Below are 18,656 nucleotides of genomic sequence, written 5' to 3' on the forward strand. Positions count from 1 at the left end.
GTCTGCTTTTCCTTAATCTCTAGGCAATTAACATTTAGAGATGTATAGGAAAAGGCAATATGGGCCCTAAGCAGAAAACACAAAAAAATTCCTACCAAGTGTTAATCAGTGGTTGACAGAGTGTCCTCTGGCATTCTACAAGCCCTGAAGCATGATGTAAAAGTTTGATTTTTGTGAAAATAATGTAACGTGTAGAAACAAGACAAAGACAATGTTTTTCCTAAGTCCTTATACCCCCTGCCTCAAAACTCCCTATGTACTTATGATTTCAAGGCCACACCCTATACCCACTTCTGGATAAGAATCTTCGGAACCTGGACCCAAAGAGGCCCTTGGTGAGTCTCTTATACACTAAAATTCAAGACATACTAGACAAGAAGTCTGAACTTTGTTTCCAGACTGTAATTTTTTTCCTTTTAACTTTTAACCTATATTACTTAGTCCCCCTAAATATTCGCATTAGAAAACTTATTCATTCAAGTAATAAATTTGTATATAGGGCTGAATTTGTACCCAAGCCCCTGTACTAAGTAACTGGATATACGAAGATAAACTCTTGAGCTCACACTTTCTAGTGAAGTCAAGACAGAACTGATCTCAGAGCATAAGCCCGAGGGAGATGTGATTCATTTATCAGATGACCAGTAAGCCAGCAGACATATATTACAGCAACTGATTTTCCTTCTTTTAGCCCAAAGAGTAAATACCTCAATAAGGCAAAATGGCAGCAAAAAATCATTAGTTAGCTTTAAACAATTCAGTGGACAAAAGATTAAAGGTTATAGTATACCGCTCTAAAGTTATCAAAGTTCAAAATTATCTGTTTTCTCACATTCTCTAGAATATGTGAGGCTTGAAAACCTAAAACTGCAAGAATATTCACAAAATATTTATTCAACAAGTGTTTTTGAGCACCTGCTCTAGTACTGTTGAAAGTGAACAAAACAAAAACTCTGGAAACAGATTGATCTAGGTTTGAATCCCTGCTTTCCCACTTACTAGATATGTAATTTTGGGTGACTGCTTAACCAGGAAAATGAAATAGGAAAATTTATAGGAAACAGTTGGCCCAATAAAAGGTACTTGCTGTTGCCTTTTAAGTAACAACATATTACTTAAAACTCAGTTTAAATGGCACACTTCTACTCACAACACCAAAAACTCCCACAAAATTCTGTATATAGTTAATATGATGTTTAATATTTAATAGAATTTAAGCTTCTCAACAGCAGGCTTTGTTTATATCACCCAATGATGCAGCCTCAGAACAGTATCTGGCATAGATATTTGGCAAATACAGGAATTAACAAAAATATAATAAAAGAAAATATAAAAATGATGGAAAAAATGTCAGGTACGGGAGTAGAAGATATCTTTATTTCGCCCTTATTATAAAAACAAAATAATTTAGAAAATCTAGAAAATGTAAAGAAAATTAAAATAACTCATAATTCCATCAGCTAAATATACCAAACATTCACCATCTGTAAGTATATAATGCATAATCTAACAAATTTGGTATGATACTTTTTATTCTTTTAAATCCTATTTTATCATTAACATTTTTTGAAATGTAGTAGTATTCCCTCAAATGGCTATAGTATTGTATGTAAGTTCAACTGTTAGGTTGTTTCAAATTTTTTGCTGTATTAATAACACTGTTATGAACATTATTTATAAAAACCACTGTAAGCATCTCTAATTATGTCTTCAGAATACAGTTCTAGAAAGAGAATTGTATCCTTAGGCTTCTTGAAACACAATGATAAATTGCTTCCTGAAAAGTTATGTTTATATTCCCAAAGCACCAAAGCACTAGTATGATGCAAAAGAATAACTTTAAACTTAGAGGCAGGGGCAGCCCCGGTGGCTCAGCGGTTTACCCCCGCCGCTTTCAGCTCAGGGCATGATCCTGGAGACCCAGGATCAAGTCCCACGTCAGGCTCCCTGCATGGCGCCTGCTTCTCCCTCTGCTTCTGTCTCTGCCTCTCTCTCTCTGTCTCTCATGAATAAATAAATAAAATCTTTTTTTAAAAATAAAATAAAAAATAAATAAACTTAGAGGCAATAAAAAGAAGAAAGAAAAAAGGGAAAGATATAAACTAAAAATATACATAAGACATTAACAACATTAAAAATGGCAAACAGGAGAATACCTGCAGTGAACAAGGGGCTGACTAGTTGTACTTGTTTTGTAAATTACCTATTAATAATCTTTGTCCATCTGGGAAAGTGATTTTTTTGTTTTTCTGGTCAACCTGTATAAGCTTTTCATATAACGAAGAACCAAGAGAATTATTACCTATACTAGGCCATAAACCATCAAGTATTTTAATATATTAACTCAAGCATCTTCACGATCATTCTTCCAGCTGGAGGTTATTCTCCCCCATTTCATTTACTTAGTTTTCTCATCTTTAACTTCCAGGTCAGGTTACAAACCCAAGTCAATCAGATTTCAAATCCTATTCTCCTCTCACCATACTAAACACTACATCAAAAAAATACAATTTTTAAAAGAGTTAAGGCTAAAGTTAAAATTATAGTCAATGAGGGATCCCTGGGTGGCGCAGCGGTTTGGCGCCTGTCTTTGGCCCAGGGCGCGATCCTGGAGACCCGGGATCAAATCCCACGTCAGGCTCCCGGTGCATGGAGCCTGCTTCTCCCTCTGCCTGTATCTCTGCCTCTCTCTCTCTCTCTGTGTGACTATCATAAATAAATTTTTAAAAAAAAATTATTAAAAAAAAAAAATTATAGTCAATGAAGGCAATTTAACATGTATTATCTACATTTATTCCTTTAATGGAAAAATGCTTAAGTAATATAATAATACTCGATTCTGTAAAAGGAAAATAATACATACAAAATTAGCAATTAAGAGCTGGTTGAAAATGTGCTTGACATTTGTAATGTGTAATAAAAGGTCATTTTGGTATTGCTTTTTCCAAACAAGAACCTTAATTTTACTCATTAATCCTGAATTGAGTTTTCTCATACGAATATTAGTTTTTCATTAGAATACAAAGTATAACTTTATTATGATAAAAAGACTAAATATATTTCTGATATCATAAAATCATTATCAACAGAAAAACTTATTATATACATTGTACTTTATATAAAGAATGTTTTTAAGACAGTGAAGAAAACAGTGGTAAACACACACAAAGGACTTACTGACATAGACAATTATAAATAATCTATTATTATACCTATTACATTATAACTAAAAGCAATTTCCACAATTTAATAAAACTAAGATCAAATAATACCCTTCAAACATTAAAGTGAAACATGGATTCAAGGAAGACACTCAGAAATTCAAACAGCACAGAAGTTCAAAACCACTACTACGAGAGGGAGACAAACCATAAGAGACTCTTAATCACAGGAAACAAACAGGGTACCTGGAGTGGATGAGGGTAAAGAGATAGGGTAATTGGGTGATGGGCATGTGATGTAATGAGGACTGGGTATAGGTCTGATAAACACTGACGTCTACCTCTGAAACCAATAATACATTATATGTTAATTAATTGAATTTAAATAAAAATTTTAAAAAGCATACATAATGGAAAAGTCATAAGAAACATACCAACACATCTCTAAATAACAAATGTGGCCAAAATATCTATTCTCCAATGAGCTCTAAAATAATTTTCAGGGGTGCCTGAATGGCCCAGTAGATTGAGCATCAGTTCTGGTAGGTGCTCAGTAAGAGGGACCTATTTCATTCTGCTCAGGTTAAGCGTCTGCCTTCGGCTCAGGTCATGATCCCAAAGTCCTGGGATAGACCCCCATGTCAGGCTCCCTGCTCAGTGGGGAGCCTGCTTCCTCCTCTCCCTCTGTTACTCTCACTGCTTGTGCTCTGTCAAATAAATAGATGAATAATCTTTAAAAAAACAAAAGCAAAAAAATAATTTTTTCTATTGAAGAAATAAATATGCTTTTTAGGAAAAGTTCTGAACCTCTCTCTGTCTGAATTTCCTCATTTATAAAATAGGACTAATAAGAGTATCTTCCACAAGTACTAAATGATTTGAATGAGATATCAGCTGGAAAAGAGTCTGGAGAATAATGACCATGTAAATGTTATCCATTATTTATTATCCATACTATTGCATGTTTATCCATACTATTATATATAATAATTATCTTTATCCATACTATTATCTTTATCCATACTATTATCATCTTTATTCATACTATATCTATACTATTATCATCTTTATCCATACAATTATATAATATCATCTTTATTCATACTATTATATAACAAAATATAGTTTACATCAACAAACAAAAAAAATAAAAGGTTAAGAGTAAAAGAAGGTTTTACTGATATGATGGTTTAGAGCAGGGGTTTTGTTAATTGTGTGGTTGTTCAAAAAAAAAAAAGAAAAAAAAAAGGCTTGTCTGTTTGCAATGCATACCAAAGTACTTATGAGTAAAAACGGTATGATACAATATCTGGGACTTACTTCAAACTACTGCAGGAGTTCCAAGAGTAGGAAGAGGAGAAAAGGAAATGAGAAAATAAACAAGAATGGCAAAATGTTGATAATTACTGAAAAAGAGTGAGAGGTACACAAGGAGTCGTACATTTTCTACCTCTGCATTTGAAATTTTTCATGATTTAAAGTAAAAAAAAAAAAAAACACCTAAGATGCTCAATTTAATATAAATGTTCAAAAGTTTTAGTTTCCTTTAAAAGCTTTTAAACATAACACATGAAGCTCCTGCTCAAAATGCATAAGGATTATATGTGGAAAACATTAAGAGCTAGTAGATATTTGTAAAGGAAATGAATGAATGAATGATGGAGGCCCTTTTCTTCAAAGATTTAAGACTAAAGGATTGTGCCAAAAGCCTTCTCAGGGTTAATATCATGATTAGATTCATCATAAGATGAATTCTTTCATATCTTATGGTGTACATGCATATAGTAAACAACATAAATCCATGATATTTAAAGTAGCATAAATGTGCATAAATAATGACTGTGAATTGAGAAGAAACAAGGTTTTAAAGAATGAAATAAATCCTGGAAATTATGTATAAACTCTGCAGAGGCAACAGTGTTGCTTTACACATAGATTTTTCTTTTCCCCACAAAATACTACATATAAATAACAAAGAGCATACTTAGATCCTAAGACTAAAAGTGATTTAAAATGACTGAAAGAAATAAATCAAGAGAAACTCTACAGACCTTTATTATACAAACAGCTCCTTATTTACAGATTCTGACAAATCAAAGGAAAACAATGCCTCCCTATGCATTATACAAACTGCACAGTGACAGATTCTAATCAGTGACAGATAAACCTCAATCACGTACTGGCCTCATCAGTCAACAATGGTATTCAAAAACAAACAAAAAAGAATCCCAGTTACTATAACATAGACAACCATACATATAGAACTATACAGTCACTATTTGTGAAATAGAGACAAAACCTAAGAAGGTCTAGGAGAAGCAAAAAAATAAAAATCCAAGAACCCCTAAACCAAGCCTAGTAGAATACCCCCAATGATCACTAAGTCTGGCCATTTCACATTCCAATGATTATAAATTTTTTTTAAGTTTTGCACCATTTTCCCCCAAAAATGAGTCAGCACCCAAACAAACCTTAATCAGGAAACACCCTGAGAGAACAATACTTACAAAGTTTTTGAGATGCAAGTTGTATTGACTGACCCCATAGCTTTCTATCTTGATTTCTGAGACTGTCATTGATGAAATGAACTGCAGGTATAGCTTTGTGCTGGGCATGTTTTAGCAATTTTCCTGCCTTCATACGATCTAACTCTTGTATAACAACCCAGGGAATTATTAATACAAGTCTGTCAAAGCCTGAAAAATAAAAAAATATTTCTTAGAAGTCAACAAATATTTATTGCGCTGCTAAACTGAACTGCTATGGAGCATTAGAAGTTTTAAAGTAAGGAATTCACAGTCTAAATGAAGGGATAATACATAAAAAATGGGAATTAAAAACAGATGTAACTATGGGGCACCTGGGTGGCACAGTCAGTTAAGTGTCTGACTCTTGGTTCCAGTTCAGGTGATGAAATCTCAGGGTCAGGAATTGAAAGCCCCATGTCCCACTATGAGTGCAGAGCCTACTTAGGACTCTATCCCTCCATGACTGACTGCTGTGCTCTCTCTCGCACTCTCTCTCTCTCAAACAAATAAATAAATCCTTAAAACAAAACCAAAGAACGGATAGAAGTATCAAATGAATGTTACAAAAATAAATACTATTGGAGATCAAAGAAAAGTAACTGTGGACTGTTAGGTTGACCTGTGAAGGCTCTTTTTTAATTTATGTTGATTATTTATGTTTTAATACATATACTTCATAACATATCTTTTTTTTCCATAACCTATCTAAATGGAAATATATTTGTGGGAAAAAAAAAACACCCCACATCATTGTTAATATGATGGGGTATACCTGGGAGGCTCAGTTGGTTAAGCATCTGCCTTCAGCTCAGGTCATGATCCTGGGATCAAGTCTCACAATAGGCTCCCTGCTCAGCGGGGAGTCTGCTTTTCCCCTCCCCCAACCCCATGCTCATGCTCTAACAAGTAAATAAAATCTTAAATAAAATATCAACTCAAATAAGGTAATCAGAATCATGCTTTATAAATACCTGGGATTTCTGTTGTCTTCAAAACTCTAACAAATTTGAGGTGATTCATCAGAATATTCGTGTCAATAACAATGAGAAGCTTTTTATCTGAAGCAGTATTTGCTAGAGAAAAAGAGCAAAGTTAGGATTTCATGACACTTGATAACAGACTTGTATAATAACTAAAATTTTGATATCATATAACTTTGATGGTATTCGTGAAGGAAGGCAGTCCTTTGACAATAAAAAACTGTGTTTAATCCTTAAAAGAACAGTAATCAATGTTTAATTATCTAGCAGTAAAACATCATGAATTGTTTGAGTGGATTTTAAATCATTAACTAATTTGCTCCAGTAGTAACTATGTTTGCCAAACTTGTTCTGCATCACTAGTAGTTATACACTTAGGATTTACAAGCTAATTTGAATACACTGTGAGTGAAATATAATTGAAAAGATAAATACGTGTAAAGGAAAGAAAACAGATAACGTTAGTGCTATTATCTCACAGGGACACTGTGAGGATCAGATAAGTTAATGCACAGGAAAGCACTGAGTAAATTGAAAAGTGCAACGTGACTGTAATGTAGCATTACATTTTTATAAATACAATTCAAAATAGTATGCTAATAGACTTTGGATAACATCTATCATTATCTTCTAGCAGGAAGAATGATCAAAACTTTACCACATAAATAAGAAATCCATGAATATAATAATACTTTTGAGCAATCAATCTGCATTATTTCTTTTTTTTAAGCTTTTAAATTCCAGTTAGTTAACATACAGGGTAATATGAGTTTCAAGTGTAGAATTTAGTGAGTCACCACTTACATACAACACCCAGTGCCATCATTACAGGGGCCCTTCTTAACCCATTACCCATTTAACCCATCCCCCTGCCTACCTCCGCCCCAGTAAGCCTCAATTTGTTCGCTATTTGTTTTCAGTGCTTTACATAGTTGAAATTGTCAAAAGTTATGATTAAAAGCAAGAATAAAAAACAACTCTGATAGTTGATAGCAGAATAAAAGATAATCCTGATTACTGACCATTGGCAAAAAGACAAAGAGAAAATATTTCTAACTGCCTAATAATGCGAGATGTGTAAGACAAATATTAGACCTGACTCCTATAGCTAGAAGACATATACCATATTTTATTTTTCCAAACGAGCACATCTTAACATTTTTCATCTAAATATTGTAAAAATTGTACGTTGGCTCATTAATTCCTAAGAAAGCATAGGAGATCATAAACATCATCATCTACACATAGGGTATACCAGCAGAGGAATGTACAGCATCTTCCACCAAGTCAATCTCCATGCTTGTTAGCTCTCCAGAAGAGAAAGCCACAGGTAAATCCATACTTTTTCCCACACGTGCAGCATGGAGCTCTTCTACTATCTGCATCTAAATTGTAAAACACCCACAGTAAAATAGTTTGAATTATCTACTTGCAGATTAATAAGATTAGAAAGCAATTAATTCTAATAAATAAACTTAAGATGAAGTTTGTGGGAAAAAAAAATCACAGTAACATGAAAGCCGCATGGTGAAAGAATACAGATTTATAAACATACACAGGGTTTTAAAACTAGCCTTTCTCTTGCTGTTTCTGTCATTTAACTATCTTGGGTCTCTGTTCATTGACTAAATAAAAATGTTAAATATCTATTTCCCATTAGTATTTTTGTGAGGATTAAATGAAATAATGTGAAGTTTTCACTTCAATGTACTTTGGGAGCCAACTATCTTTTCCTCTGCACGATGAGCCTCTTGAGATTTCTAAGACTGTTGATAAACCATCAAAAACTGAAATATAGATTTTAAGACCCTTCTCACTTCAGGGAAGTAGTTTTCTGATGTGTTTTGCAAAGAATTATATATATAATCTACCTTTGGCACAGGGATGAGAAATCTTTCTTCTATCAGGAACACTGACCCACAGGACAGAAAAATACAACCAACTATCACAAATAAAAAATAATCAATATGGGGGATCCCTGGGTGGCTCAGTGGTTTAGCGCCTGCCTTTGGCCCAGAGCGTGATCCTGGAGTCCCGGGATCAAGTCCCACATCAGGTTCCCTACACGGAGCCTGCTTCTGTCTCTGCTTCTCTCTCTCTCTGTATCTCTCATGAATAAATAAACAAAATCTTTAAAAAAATAATCAATATGGTTTTTAAGTCTTCTTTAAATAGAAAACTACAAAGTGTTTCATGAATCTAATTTTAATTTAGCACCAAGAAACATAAAAGTCTATGCAATAATTCCATGAGGGTCAATCAGGAGATTCTAGTTGGGAAATGAAGCAACAGGTAAAAAAATAAAAAAAATAAAAAAAAAAAAAACCCACAACATATACACACACACACATGCATGCACTCTCATTTTCACTGAATAACATGTTCATCTTACTGCTGACTAGATAAATGGAGCAAACATTAATATCATATTGAATTTTGGTAAGCTTAGGCATAAGCATGCAAAAGCATGATAACATTAAATCAGAATTCATGTAACTTGTAGGCTATAGGCTCCACGCTATTTAAAAGTTTAGAACTTATTAGAAACAAAGACAAAAGATGGTCAATTAAATGTAAATATTTTTCCAAGTATTTTTCACAACTTTGTAAAACTTTACATATTGATTTAAGTAAAGATATCAATATTATTTTTGTATTACCAAGGTTCTCCTAGTCATTATTTTTTATTAATATAGAAACTGACTTAATTTCATTAACATATTCAAAGTAAATAAGTATATCAGTAACCTCTTGATCTGTATCTTGAATACTTTCAAGTGATGCTGAAGAACATGGAGCTTCAAAACTCTGAAATGAAAAGTAATTTTTTTAGTTAAGAATGAAGCATTTAGGGATCCCTGGGTGGCGCAGCGGTTTGGCGCCTGCCTTTGGCCCAGGGCGCGATCCTGGAGACCCAGGATCGAATCCCACATCAGGCTCCCGGCGCATGGAGCCTGCTTCTCCCTCTGCCTGTGTCTCTGCCTCTCTCTTTCTCTCTGTATGACTATCATTAATAAATAAAATTTAAAAAAAAAATTTAAAAAAAAAAAAAAAGAATGAAGCATTTACCTAGGGTAGGGTTTTCAACCTTGGCACTACTGGCATTTGGCATTAGATAATTCTGTTTTAGGGGCTATGGTGTGCTTTATGCTGTTTAGCACTATTCCTTTCTTCTACCCATCAGATACCAGGAGTACAATCATGACAATCAAAAATGTCTCCATCAAGTCAAGAGCCAAATGCCCCCTACGGGGCAAATTGCCCCTAGATGGGAACCGCCCCTAGAATAGAAAACCCTCATGCATTAAGTCAATGAAATACGGTGGAAATTCTTTAAAGTTTACTCATTCATATATACATTCCTAAAAATACCCATATTCTAAGAATAGAACTATGTGCCACCCTGAGAAACAAAGAATCACAGTCCAGTAAACAAGCTGGCCTTTAGTGGTGGGAAATTTTCACCCAGAAGGAGCTGACCCATTTCAAAAAAGTGATATGACAGGGGATCTCTGGGTGGCTCAGCAGTTTGCACCTGCCTTGGGCCCAGAGCATGATCCTGGAGTCCCAGGATCAAGACCCGCATCAGGCTCCCTGCATGGAGCCTGCTTCTCCCTCTGCCTGTGTCTCTGCCTCTCTCTGTGTGTCTCATGAATAAATAAATAAAATCTTAAAAAAAAAACAAAAAACAAAAAAGTGATATGACAAAACAGCGCGAACCTGAAGATTAAGACATGGCTGAAGGGGAAAAGCTGAGAACTGCATAGTTGTATATTCATGGGTAGAGCACCACAGGTTTGTGCTTTAATTTTGTGTGTTAGCAGAAGTTGAAAATCTATTAATTCCAATTTTTCACTGGCACTTTTGCTAAGCAGATGAGACGTACCTGACCCCATGTACAGGTAACAGGGAACTCAGCAAAAGCCACTACTAACTAAACCAAATCATCTTCTAACAATTCTCCAATATAACACCAAACTCACATATATTTTACAGGCAGGTACATATTGTATAAATTACATACTCTCTTTAAACAAGTGTATCATATGTTGTTTTACTGGGAATTCAGCTTCCATCCTAACTTCCCAACAACAGTATTCACATGATATAATACCATATACATCATACACATAGGTTCATTATAGCTTTACCATTCCCATGATTCAGGATTTTACCATCTCTTCTCCATCTGACTTCAAATCTCACTAGATCCCTAAAGTTCTCTCCGGCTAAGAAATGTCAAACAAGCTAGAGGTTATTATCAGAATTTCCTGCAACTGCTGATGTTTGAAGTCTTGCTGTTCATTTACTTAAGTCACTACCACCCTTCACTCTCTTGACCACAGGCCACTTCCAGTAATTTTCTATCACTCTTCCAAACCAGGAAAAGTTCATGTCAATTGTTCCTGAAAGACCTCTCCCTATTGAAAAATAAAGTCTCAGTGGGCACTTAACTGTTTGCCTCCTCCTACCCTGATTTATTAAATAAATGCATTAGGATACAGCCTTCCCTGGGGATGGCAAAAGGGAGTACCAATAATGGGAGTAACAAAGGTTTTATCTACTGGAGTGATTCTAAGCAGATTACATTGCTTCCCTGATAATGTTTCAGTGGCTTTCCAAACCTATATTCTATAGGATTCTATAAGATTCTAATCTTAAATCCTATTTAAAGATTAAAAGAAACTGTAAGGTACACTGCTGGGGATTTCTCACATTGTTCTTTAGATGCACAGTACAGGGGGATATCAAGCAAGAACACAAAGATGTTCACTTTCCCATGGGATACAAAACAATCCATTGCCTGAACCCTGGCTTCCTCTCCTATACATAGAATTTCCACATATCTCAGCCTTAGTCATACTGAACAACTTAAGTGCCCATGTATGCTCTTGTCAAGCAACCTCATGAGTATATCATTACCACATTGGCCCTCTGTCCCAGTAGGACTCTTATTCTTTGCTTTACATACCCTTCACTACCAAGCTCAAGAATCTCCACCTTGGTGAGCCTTTACTTAACTTGCCCCCAAATTTATTCTAACACCAGCCCAATTCTTAGAGCTCTAATATTTATTTCACTGAATTGCAACCACAGTTGTCTACTAACGTGTTTCCCGTAACAAATAAGGAACATCTTATTCATCTCTAAATCCCTACAACCTAGAAATGTACCTAATACAAAACAGGTAGCTTTAATTAATGTTTGATAAACCACTAAATTGCTACCTCATAGACTTAAAGGATTAAGTGGGATGCTGCTGATAAAAGTGTCCTATAAACCATAAATCTTTAGAACATTAGTTTGCAATGAGGGGGAGGGTGCAAACAAAGGGGTCTCTATCAAAAGACTATAAAACTATAGACTATAAAGACTATAGTCAAAACAAAAGACTATAAAACTTAAGAAACAAAAGAAGCCATTTTCTCTTAGGAAAACATAACAGGATTGCTAAATAACAGGATTACCCAATTCAGAAAAATAACAATTTTTTCCTTGTAAAGTGCACTCATCATTTGAGGAAGATAATTATCTATTGAAGACTTTGTGAGGAAAACACCAAACATAATATAAAGAAGATTAGCTATCAATAATATGCTAAAGAGAATATATTCGGGGCACCTGGGTGGCTCAATGGTTGAGCATCTGCCTTTGGCTCAGGTCATGATCCTGGGGTCTTGGGATGGAGTCCCGCATCTGGCTCCCTGTGAGGAGCCTGCTTCTCCCTCTGCCTATGTCTCTGCCTCTCTCTCTGTGTCTCTCATGAATAAATAAAATTTTTTAAAAAATGAGAGAGAGAGAGAATATATTCAAGATAAGAACAATATTTACTTTTTGCTCCTGTGTCTAGATGACTTTAAGTCAGATAAGACTGCTATCAAAGGAATAGCTGATAAAGTTTTAATTCCAATAACTGGAAAGTAATCATGCAAAAATCGCTTCCCCTACAACTTAATATTCAAGCCATGTACCTCTTTTGACTTATGTGGTAATCCTATTTAAAGATTAAAAGAAACTGTAAGGTACACTGCTGGGGATTTCTCACATTGATCTTTAGATGCACAGTACAGGGGGGTATCAAGCAATAACACAAAGATGTTCACTAAACATACTCCCAACTTCAAATTCCGTTCTCACATTTTACACTAAAACGGGTTATAACACAAGAAAACTGGAGCTTTCCTTTAAGAAAGCAATAAAAAGGACAAACTCAATTGTTTCCTTCTTTGGACTCCTTCAAGTTCACTGAACAAAAAGTACTCTCTCCAGCCCGTCCACCTCCCTAGTTATAATCCCTCTGTTTTTCCTAAGTATCTTACATTGCAATCTACAGGCTTCATTCCTAAAAGCAGGTAGGCTCAACCAGCCCTGTTTTGTTTTGTTTTTTTTAAAGGATGTTATTTATTTGTCTTTGGGATAGAGAGAGCACAAGCAAGGGGGAGAAGCGGAGGGGGAGAGACAAGCAGACTCCACATAAGCGCAGAGTCCAACACAGGTCCCAATCCCACGACCCTGAGATCATAACTGAGCTAAAATCAAGAATCGGGCTGCTTCATCTACTGAGCTGCCCAGGCGCCCCTCAACCAGCCCTGTTTAAAAGCAGTCTCTAAATTTCAGTCCAGGGCAGCCCCGATGGCCCAGTGGTTTAGCACCACCTTCAGCCCAGGGTGTGATCCTAGAGACCCGAGATCGAGTCCCACGTTGGGCCCCCTGCATGGAGCCTGTTTCTCCCTCTGCCTGTGTCTCTGCCTCTCTCTCTCTCTCTCTCTCTCTCTCTCTCTCATGAATGAATGAATAATAAATAAACAAACAAACTTCAGTCCACTGGAAGTTCTGAAGTTCCAAAGGTTCTAAAGTTCTCTTAAAGGTAAATCATTTAATCTGCCACAGAAACAAGGCCATAGAGATAGAGTTCTCAAATTAGTTGCCACACACTGATTTATTACATAACTTAAAAGAAAAATAGATGTGCCAACCTTTCCAACCTGGATCGCTGTATATGTAGTTCCCTTTGGCTGGAACATCCTGCCCCACCTGGCCTAGGTTACCCCCCTCCAGGCAACCTTTCTCAAGTAATCCTTCTACAGTGTACCGAAGACATTACTCATGGCTTTGTATTTCCATGTTAAGTGGTAAGTACTTATCAGAGTTAAGGTGGTTGATTGTGTGTTCTCACATGAAGAAGTCTCTGAAAAAAGAGATTATGAATGCAGTGCCTGGCATACAGTGGCACTCCAAAAATGATTGTTCAAGCAATAGTTATTCAGAATATTAACCCCTGGATATTCTATAGTACCCAGGGTTACAGAAGAGCTTAACAGACTGTCACAGTGCTTTTCGGAATCGGAAAGAACTATCTGTAACCTCCACTTTCTACCTTTTTGTACATTACCTTTTATTATGGATCCTTAACACTTGTCAGGATATCTTCCTAAGGAGGTTGGAATTAAAGGAGTAAGATAAAGGAATCAACACATATCTTCCTGACTAAATTAAATCAGCTCTTTGTGATCATTAGTTGTAAAAGAAAAACTCCAACCTGACTCAAAATTCTTTGCTAAAACCTATATTCTCATTTTGCACCACCTTACCTGGATTGGATTTTCCCTGGATCTTGAGTCACTTTCTCGATCCTCACGATGGCTTTTTCCTTTCCACTCATGTGCAGCCTGCTTAGACATGGAATCTGAAAATAAATGTTCACTTTCGTGTCTAGTCAAATTCAATGAAACTTGGGAGCTTTCCAGGGCTTCTTTTTTCTGTTTAGTCTTTGACTTGTTAGACTCTAAACTGAAGACATTTTCTTCTACAAGCTTCTGGAGGGTATCATGGGATTTTACTGGGATTTTAAAACTGATCTTCCTTCTTCTAGATTCCTTAATCAACTTGTTGGAATTATAATCCTGAGGAAAATGGATTCTCTTGCATTTCTCCAAAACACATTTTTCAGAACTGTCCCTAAATTTCTTGTGCCTTTCTTTCTTGAGTTCTTTCACCTTCTCCCCCTGAGGAAATACAGGAGGCCATTGTTTTTCACTTGCCTGGACTTCAGTTCTAGGTTGTGTATCTTTGGCCATCTTAGGAATACTAAAGTTCTTAATTCCATGGTCAGGTTTACTCCTAACACTTGTCAACTTAATATCTTTAAAATCTACATATTTATTTGGCTCTTTTTTAGTTCCATGCGATGAAGGATTCTGTGAAATAATCTGATTAACACTTGAATATGATGCTTCTTGGAGTTTAACAGGTCCTTGGGATGAATAACTGATTTTTGGTCTCCTCCTTGGGGGGTCAGTTTCTACACTCAATCTGTAAAGCAGCACAGAAACCCAAGTTACATTACAATTATACATGATTATACATAATGTTAAACTGTATTATTTCAGTTAGGAAATGACAGAATTGGTCTGACACAAACTTCATAAAAAATAAGAAATGGCTACACAAAGAAGTGAAAGAATTACAAATGGTGCTGGCATAACTTGTCTGCTATTTGAACAAAAACCAAATTTACAGCTTTATATAAAACCAGGTAACATAAATTTCATATAGATTAAACATAAGTGCAAAATAATTACCATAATTGTTACACTTCATATTGATCCTTTAAAAATTATAGGGGAAAAAGATGGAATATCTATCTAATTTCTTAATAGAGAGCTTCCTAAACTTAATGTGGTGGGAAAAATCACAAAGGAAAATAATAAATGTAAATGACTATTTATAGGGAGCATTGCTGGCTTAGTTGGAAGAGCATGTGACTCCTGATCTTTGGGTCATGAATTTGAGCCCTATGCTAGGTGCAGAGATTACTTAAATAGATAAAATTTTAAAAATAAATAAAGAAATTACTATTTAACTTTAAAACTTTAGCATATTAAAAATAGTAATTTTTTTTAACTGGGAAATGGTATTTGTTATATATGTGACAGGTTATTAGCCTTAGTAAATGAAAACCTAATCAAAATGTCCTGACTCTAAAATAGGACACAAACAGAAAATTACTAATGAGAAAAAGGGATTGGCTAAGAGATATTTGGGGAATAAAATTTGACTTCCCAAGTAATCGCAGACATTCTAATTATAATAACATACCAATTTCTTCTTTCAGATTAGCAAAGATTTTTAAATAACATTAAATATTGGCAAGAGGTTGAAAAATGGACCCTCTCATGGGAGAAATACAAAATGATATAAGAGTTACACAGAGTGAGGGCCCCTGGGTGGCTCAGTTGGTGAAGTGTCTGACTCTTGATTTCAGCTCAGGTCATGATCTCAGGGTGGTGAGATCCATCCCCACAACAGGTTCAGCATGGAGCCTGCTTAAGATTCTCTCTCTCCCCTCTCCCTTGGCCCTTGCCCTCATCTGAATCTCTGTCTTGCACTCTCTCTCTCAAAAAAAAAAAAAAAAAAAAAAAAGGAAAAAGAAAAAAGGCTCAGTGGGTGGCTTAGTGGCTGAGCATCTGCCTTTGGCTCAGGGCATGATCCCAGGATCCTGGGATCAAGTCCCATATCAGGCCCCTGCAGGGAGTCTGCTTCTCCCTCTGCCTATGTCTCTGCCTCTGTGTCTCTTGTGAATAAGTAAATTTAAAAATCTTTTTTTAAAAAAAAATTTCCACAAAGGAATTTGATAATATATTAAGAATTCTAAAAATGTTCATATTCCTTGACTTCCTAGTAATTCCCATTTTAGAAATCTATTCCAAGGTGAAAAAGATTTAAAAATGGACTGAAATCTTTTCTTAAAATTCAGAATTAGTCATAATAGCAAAAAGTAAGGTAACAGGGTAAATACTAAAATTTTGGAAATCACTTAAAAAATAGGTCATTGTACCAAATATGATAGAATATCATGGTCATTATAAATAATGTTTATGAAAGTTTTCAATGATCTAACAAAACATATTGAAATAATATGAAGCAAAAAATCAAGCACGGCACAAATCTATATACAATGTGGTCTCAACAATTTAAATAAGCACAGTAAAAAAGTCTGTAGAAAAAAATATGCTAAAATGTTACAACTATCAATACCACAAGGTGATATTTTTCTGCTTTATAAAGGTAGGTATTACTTTGTAGTCAGAAATAAAGGTGAAAAAATTTCAATGAAACACAAAATATTCATTTATATCAATAAATCTTGGAGTGCCTTCTAAGTGCCTGTCACTCTGATAGACCCTGGAGAGAGCGTGGAGGATACATCCAATAGTGCTCTGACCCCAATTAACTTATAGGCTGGTGGGGGAGAAATTACCTTATCAGGTAATTATATACTAGCAAACTATAAATACCTCAGAGTTTTTATAAGCGTTTTTTTTATTTGAGAGAGAGAGAGAACGAGCAGGAAAGAGGCAAAGGGAGAGAAAGAGAAGCAGACTCCCCACTGAGCAGGCAGCCTGTTGCTGGACTTAATTCCAGGAACCTGGGATCATGACCTGAGCCGAAGGCAGATGCTTAACTGACTTAGCCGCCCAGGTGCCCTTTGATAGGAGTTGTACCTGAGTCTTAATCGGGTTTTATTTTCTATCTCTTCCTACAAAAAGACTGCCAATTATTATTTGTTAGTAAATAATGATAAAATAAAACTTAAAATTCTAATAGGACTTTGGCTTCTAATAGTATACCATGTTTAAGATGTCAACTATATTAAAGAAATATCAGGGGAACAACACATAAAACATAACTCAAAAATTTCAATGGGACCCTGTAGTTCTCTGGGCATTTTCACATTCCTTTTCATTTGTTCTTCACAGCAACCCCATGCTGCATATTTTACATCTATGCACCATGGCTGTATGGTCATAATTAATGAAAACTCAACAATACTGTTTAAAAGACCAACAAAATTAAATCTTAAAATTACTTATCAACTAGTCTTGCAAAATGCTAGATTGTGATTATGCAGTTTTATATCTGTAACCCAAAACACTAAAAATTCTAAGATCTTTTTAAAATATTTTATTTCTTTGAGAGAGAGAGAGACAGAGACAGTAAGAGAGAGCATGAGCGGGGGGGGGGGGGAGGAGACGGAGACAGAGCCGAATATGGGGTGGGGCTTCCCCAAACTCCTGTTTTCAAAGAAACTGATTTCACTAACTTTTATCATATGTTATACTTTTATACTTATTTATCACATTAGTGGCAAGAAATGCCTTTACCACAAAACTCTCTGAAATTTTTATCCAAAGAACATAGAAATTAAAGAAAAATAATCACTATTCCTACCATTATTCCCCAAGTTCTCTAGCTGTAGCCATATCCTATTTAATTAACAGTTCTAAAACCATACCAATTCAATAAGTGACATATATAAAGGTAATTTACCTTTAACATTTCTAAACCAGCCACACTTCTTCATTATTACATGTAACAAAGTTATGTATCTTATAAGCATGTGTCAAAAATAAATCACCTGAAATAAAAACCTGCATTTTACTTGAAAGTCTCATTTATATAGAACAGAACTATGATAGATTTATTTCGCTCAACTTTTTATCAAACCTACACTAATATTTTAAAAATTCAATAATCAGGGCACCTGGGTGGCTCAGTCGGTTAAGCATCCGCCTTCAGCTCAGGTCATGATCCCAGGGTCCTGGGATTGAGCCCCACATCTTCTCCTCCTCCCTTTCCCCCTTCTGCCACTCCCCCTGCTTGTGCTCTCTTGCTCTCAAATAAAAAAAAATCTTTTTAAAGAATAATCATAACCTATGCTATAGCTAGAAATATTGGCATGCAAATTAGCATTAATCAAAATAAATAAAAAACTTTGCAAATCAAAATATTTGGTCTCATAATTCTAAGCCCCCAAAAGTCAAAGATATCAAAAAAAGGGGGGAATTTACCTTTTCAGTTCTTGTCTTCTTTTTATATCATGGTATAGAATGTCTGTATGATCTGATTTCTGAAAGAAAAAAGGTATTATTTAGAAAATATAAATAGTGACTGACACTATGTTACAGGAGAAAGAGATTGAGAGA

General features: G+C 35.2%; 1 protein-coding gene across 7 annotated transcripts in view; it reads right to left on the reverse strand.

Annotated features, from left to right (window-relative positions):
• Positions 1 to 18,656, reverse strand: part of SWT1 (SWT1 RNA endoribonuclease homolog) — a 98,512-nt gene that overhangs the window by 71,617 nt on the left and 8,239 nt on the right. For 6 of the 7 annotated variants that reach the window (XM_041755194.1, XM_041755177.1, XM_041755155.1 and 3 more), the window contains 6 exons: positions 18,522 to 18,580; positions 14,262 to 14,982; positions 9,418 to 9,477; positions 7,925 to 8,054; positions 6,661 to 6,762; positions 5,669 to 5,857 (listed from right to left, as the gene is read on the reverse strand). In XM_041755194.1, the coding sequence (XP_041611128.1) occupies positions 5,669 to 5,857; positions 6,661 to 6,762; positions 7,925 to 8,054; positions 9,418 to 9,477; positions 14,262 to 14,982; positions 18,522 to 18,580 (1,261 nt within the window). The remainder of the gene's footprint in view (positions 1 to 5,668; positions 5,858 to 6,660; positions 6,763 to 7,924; positions 8,055 to 9,417; positions 9,478 to 14,261; positions 14,983 to 18,521; positions 18,581 to 18,656) is intronic. The other variant, XM_041755185.1, reaches the window with a different exon arrangement.

The sequence above is a fragment of the Vulpes lagopus genome, chromosome 1 (assembly GCF_018345385.1).
Source record: "Vulpes lagopus strain Blue_001 chromosome 1, ASM1834538v1, whole genome shotgun sequence".
Classification (NCBI taxonomy): domain Eukaryota; kingdom Metazoa; phylum Chordata; class Mammalia; order Carnivora; family Canidae; genus Vulpes; species Vulpes lagopus.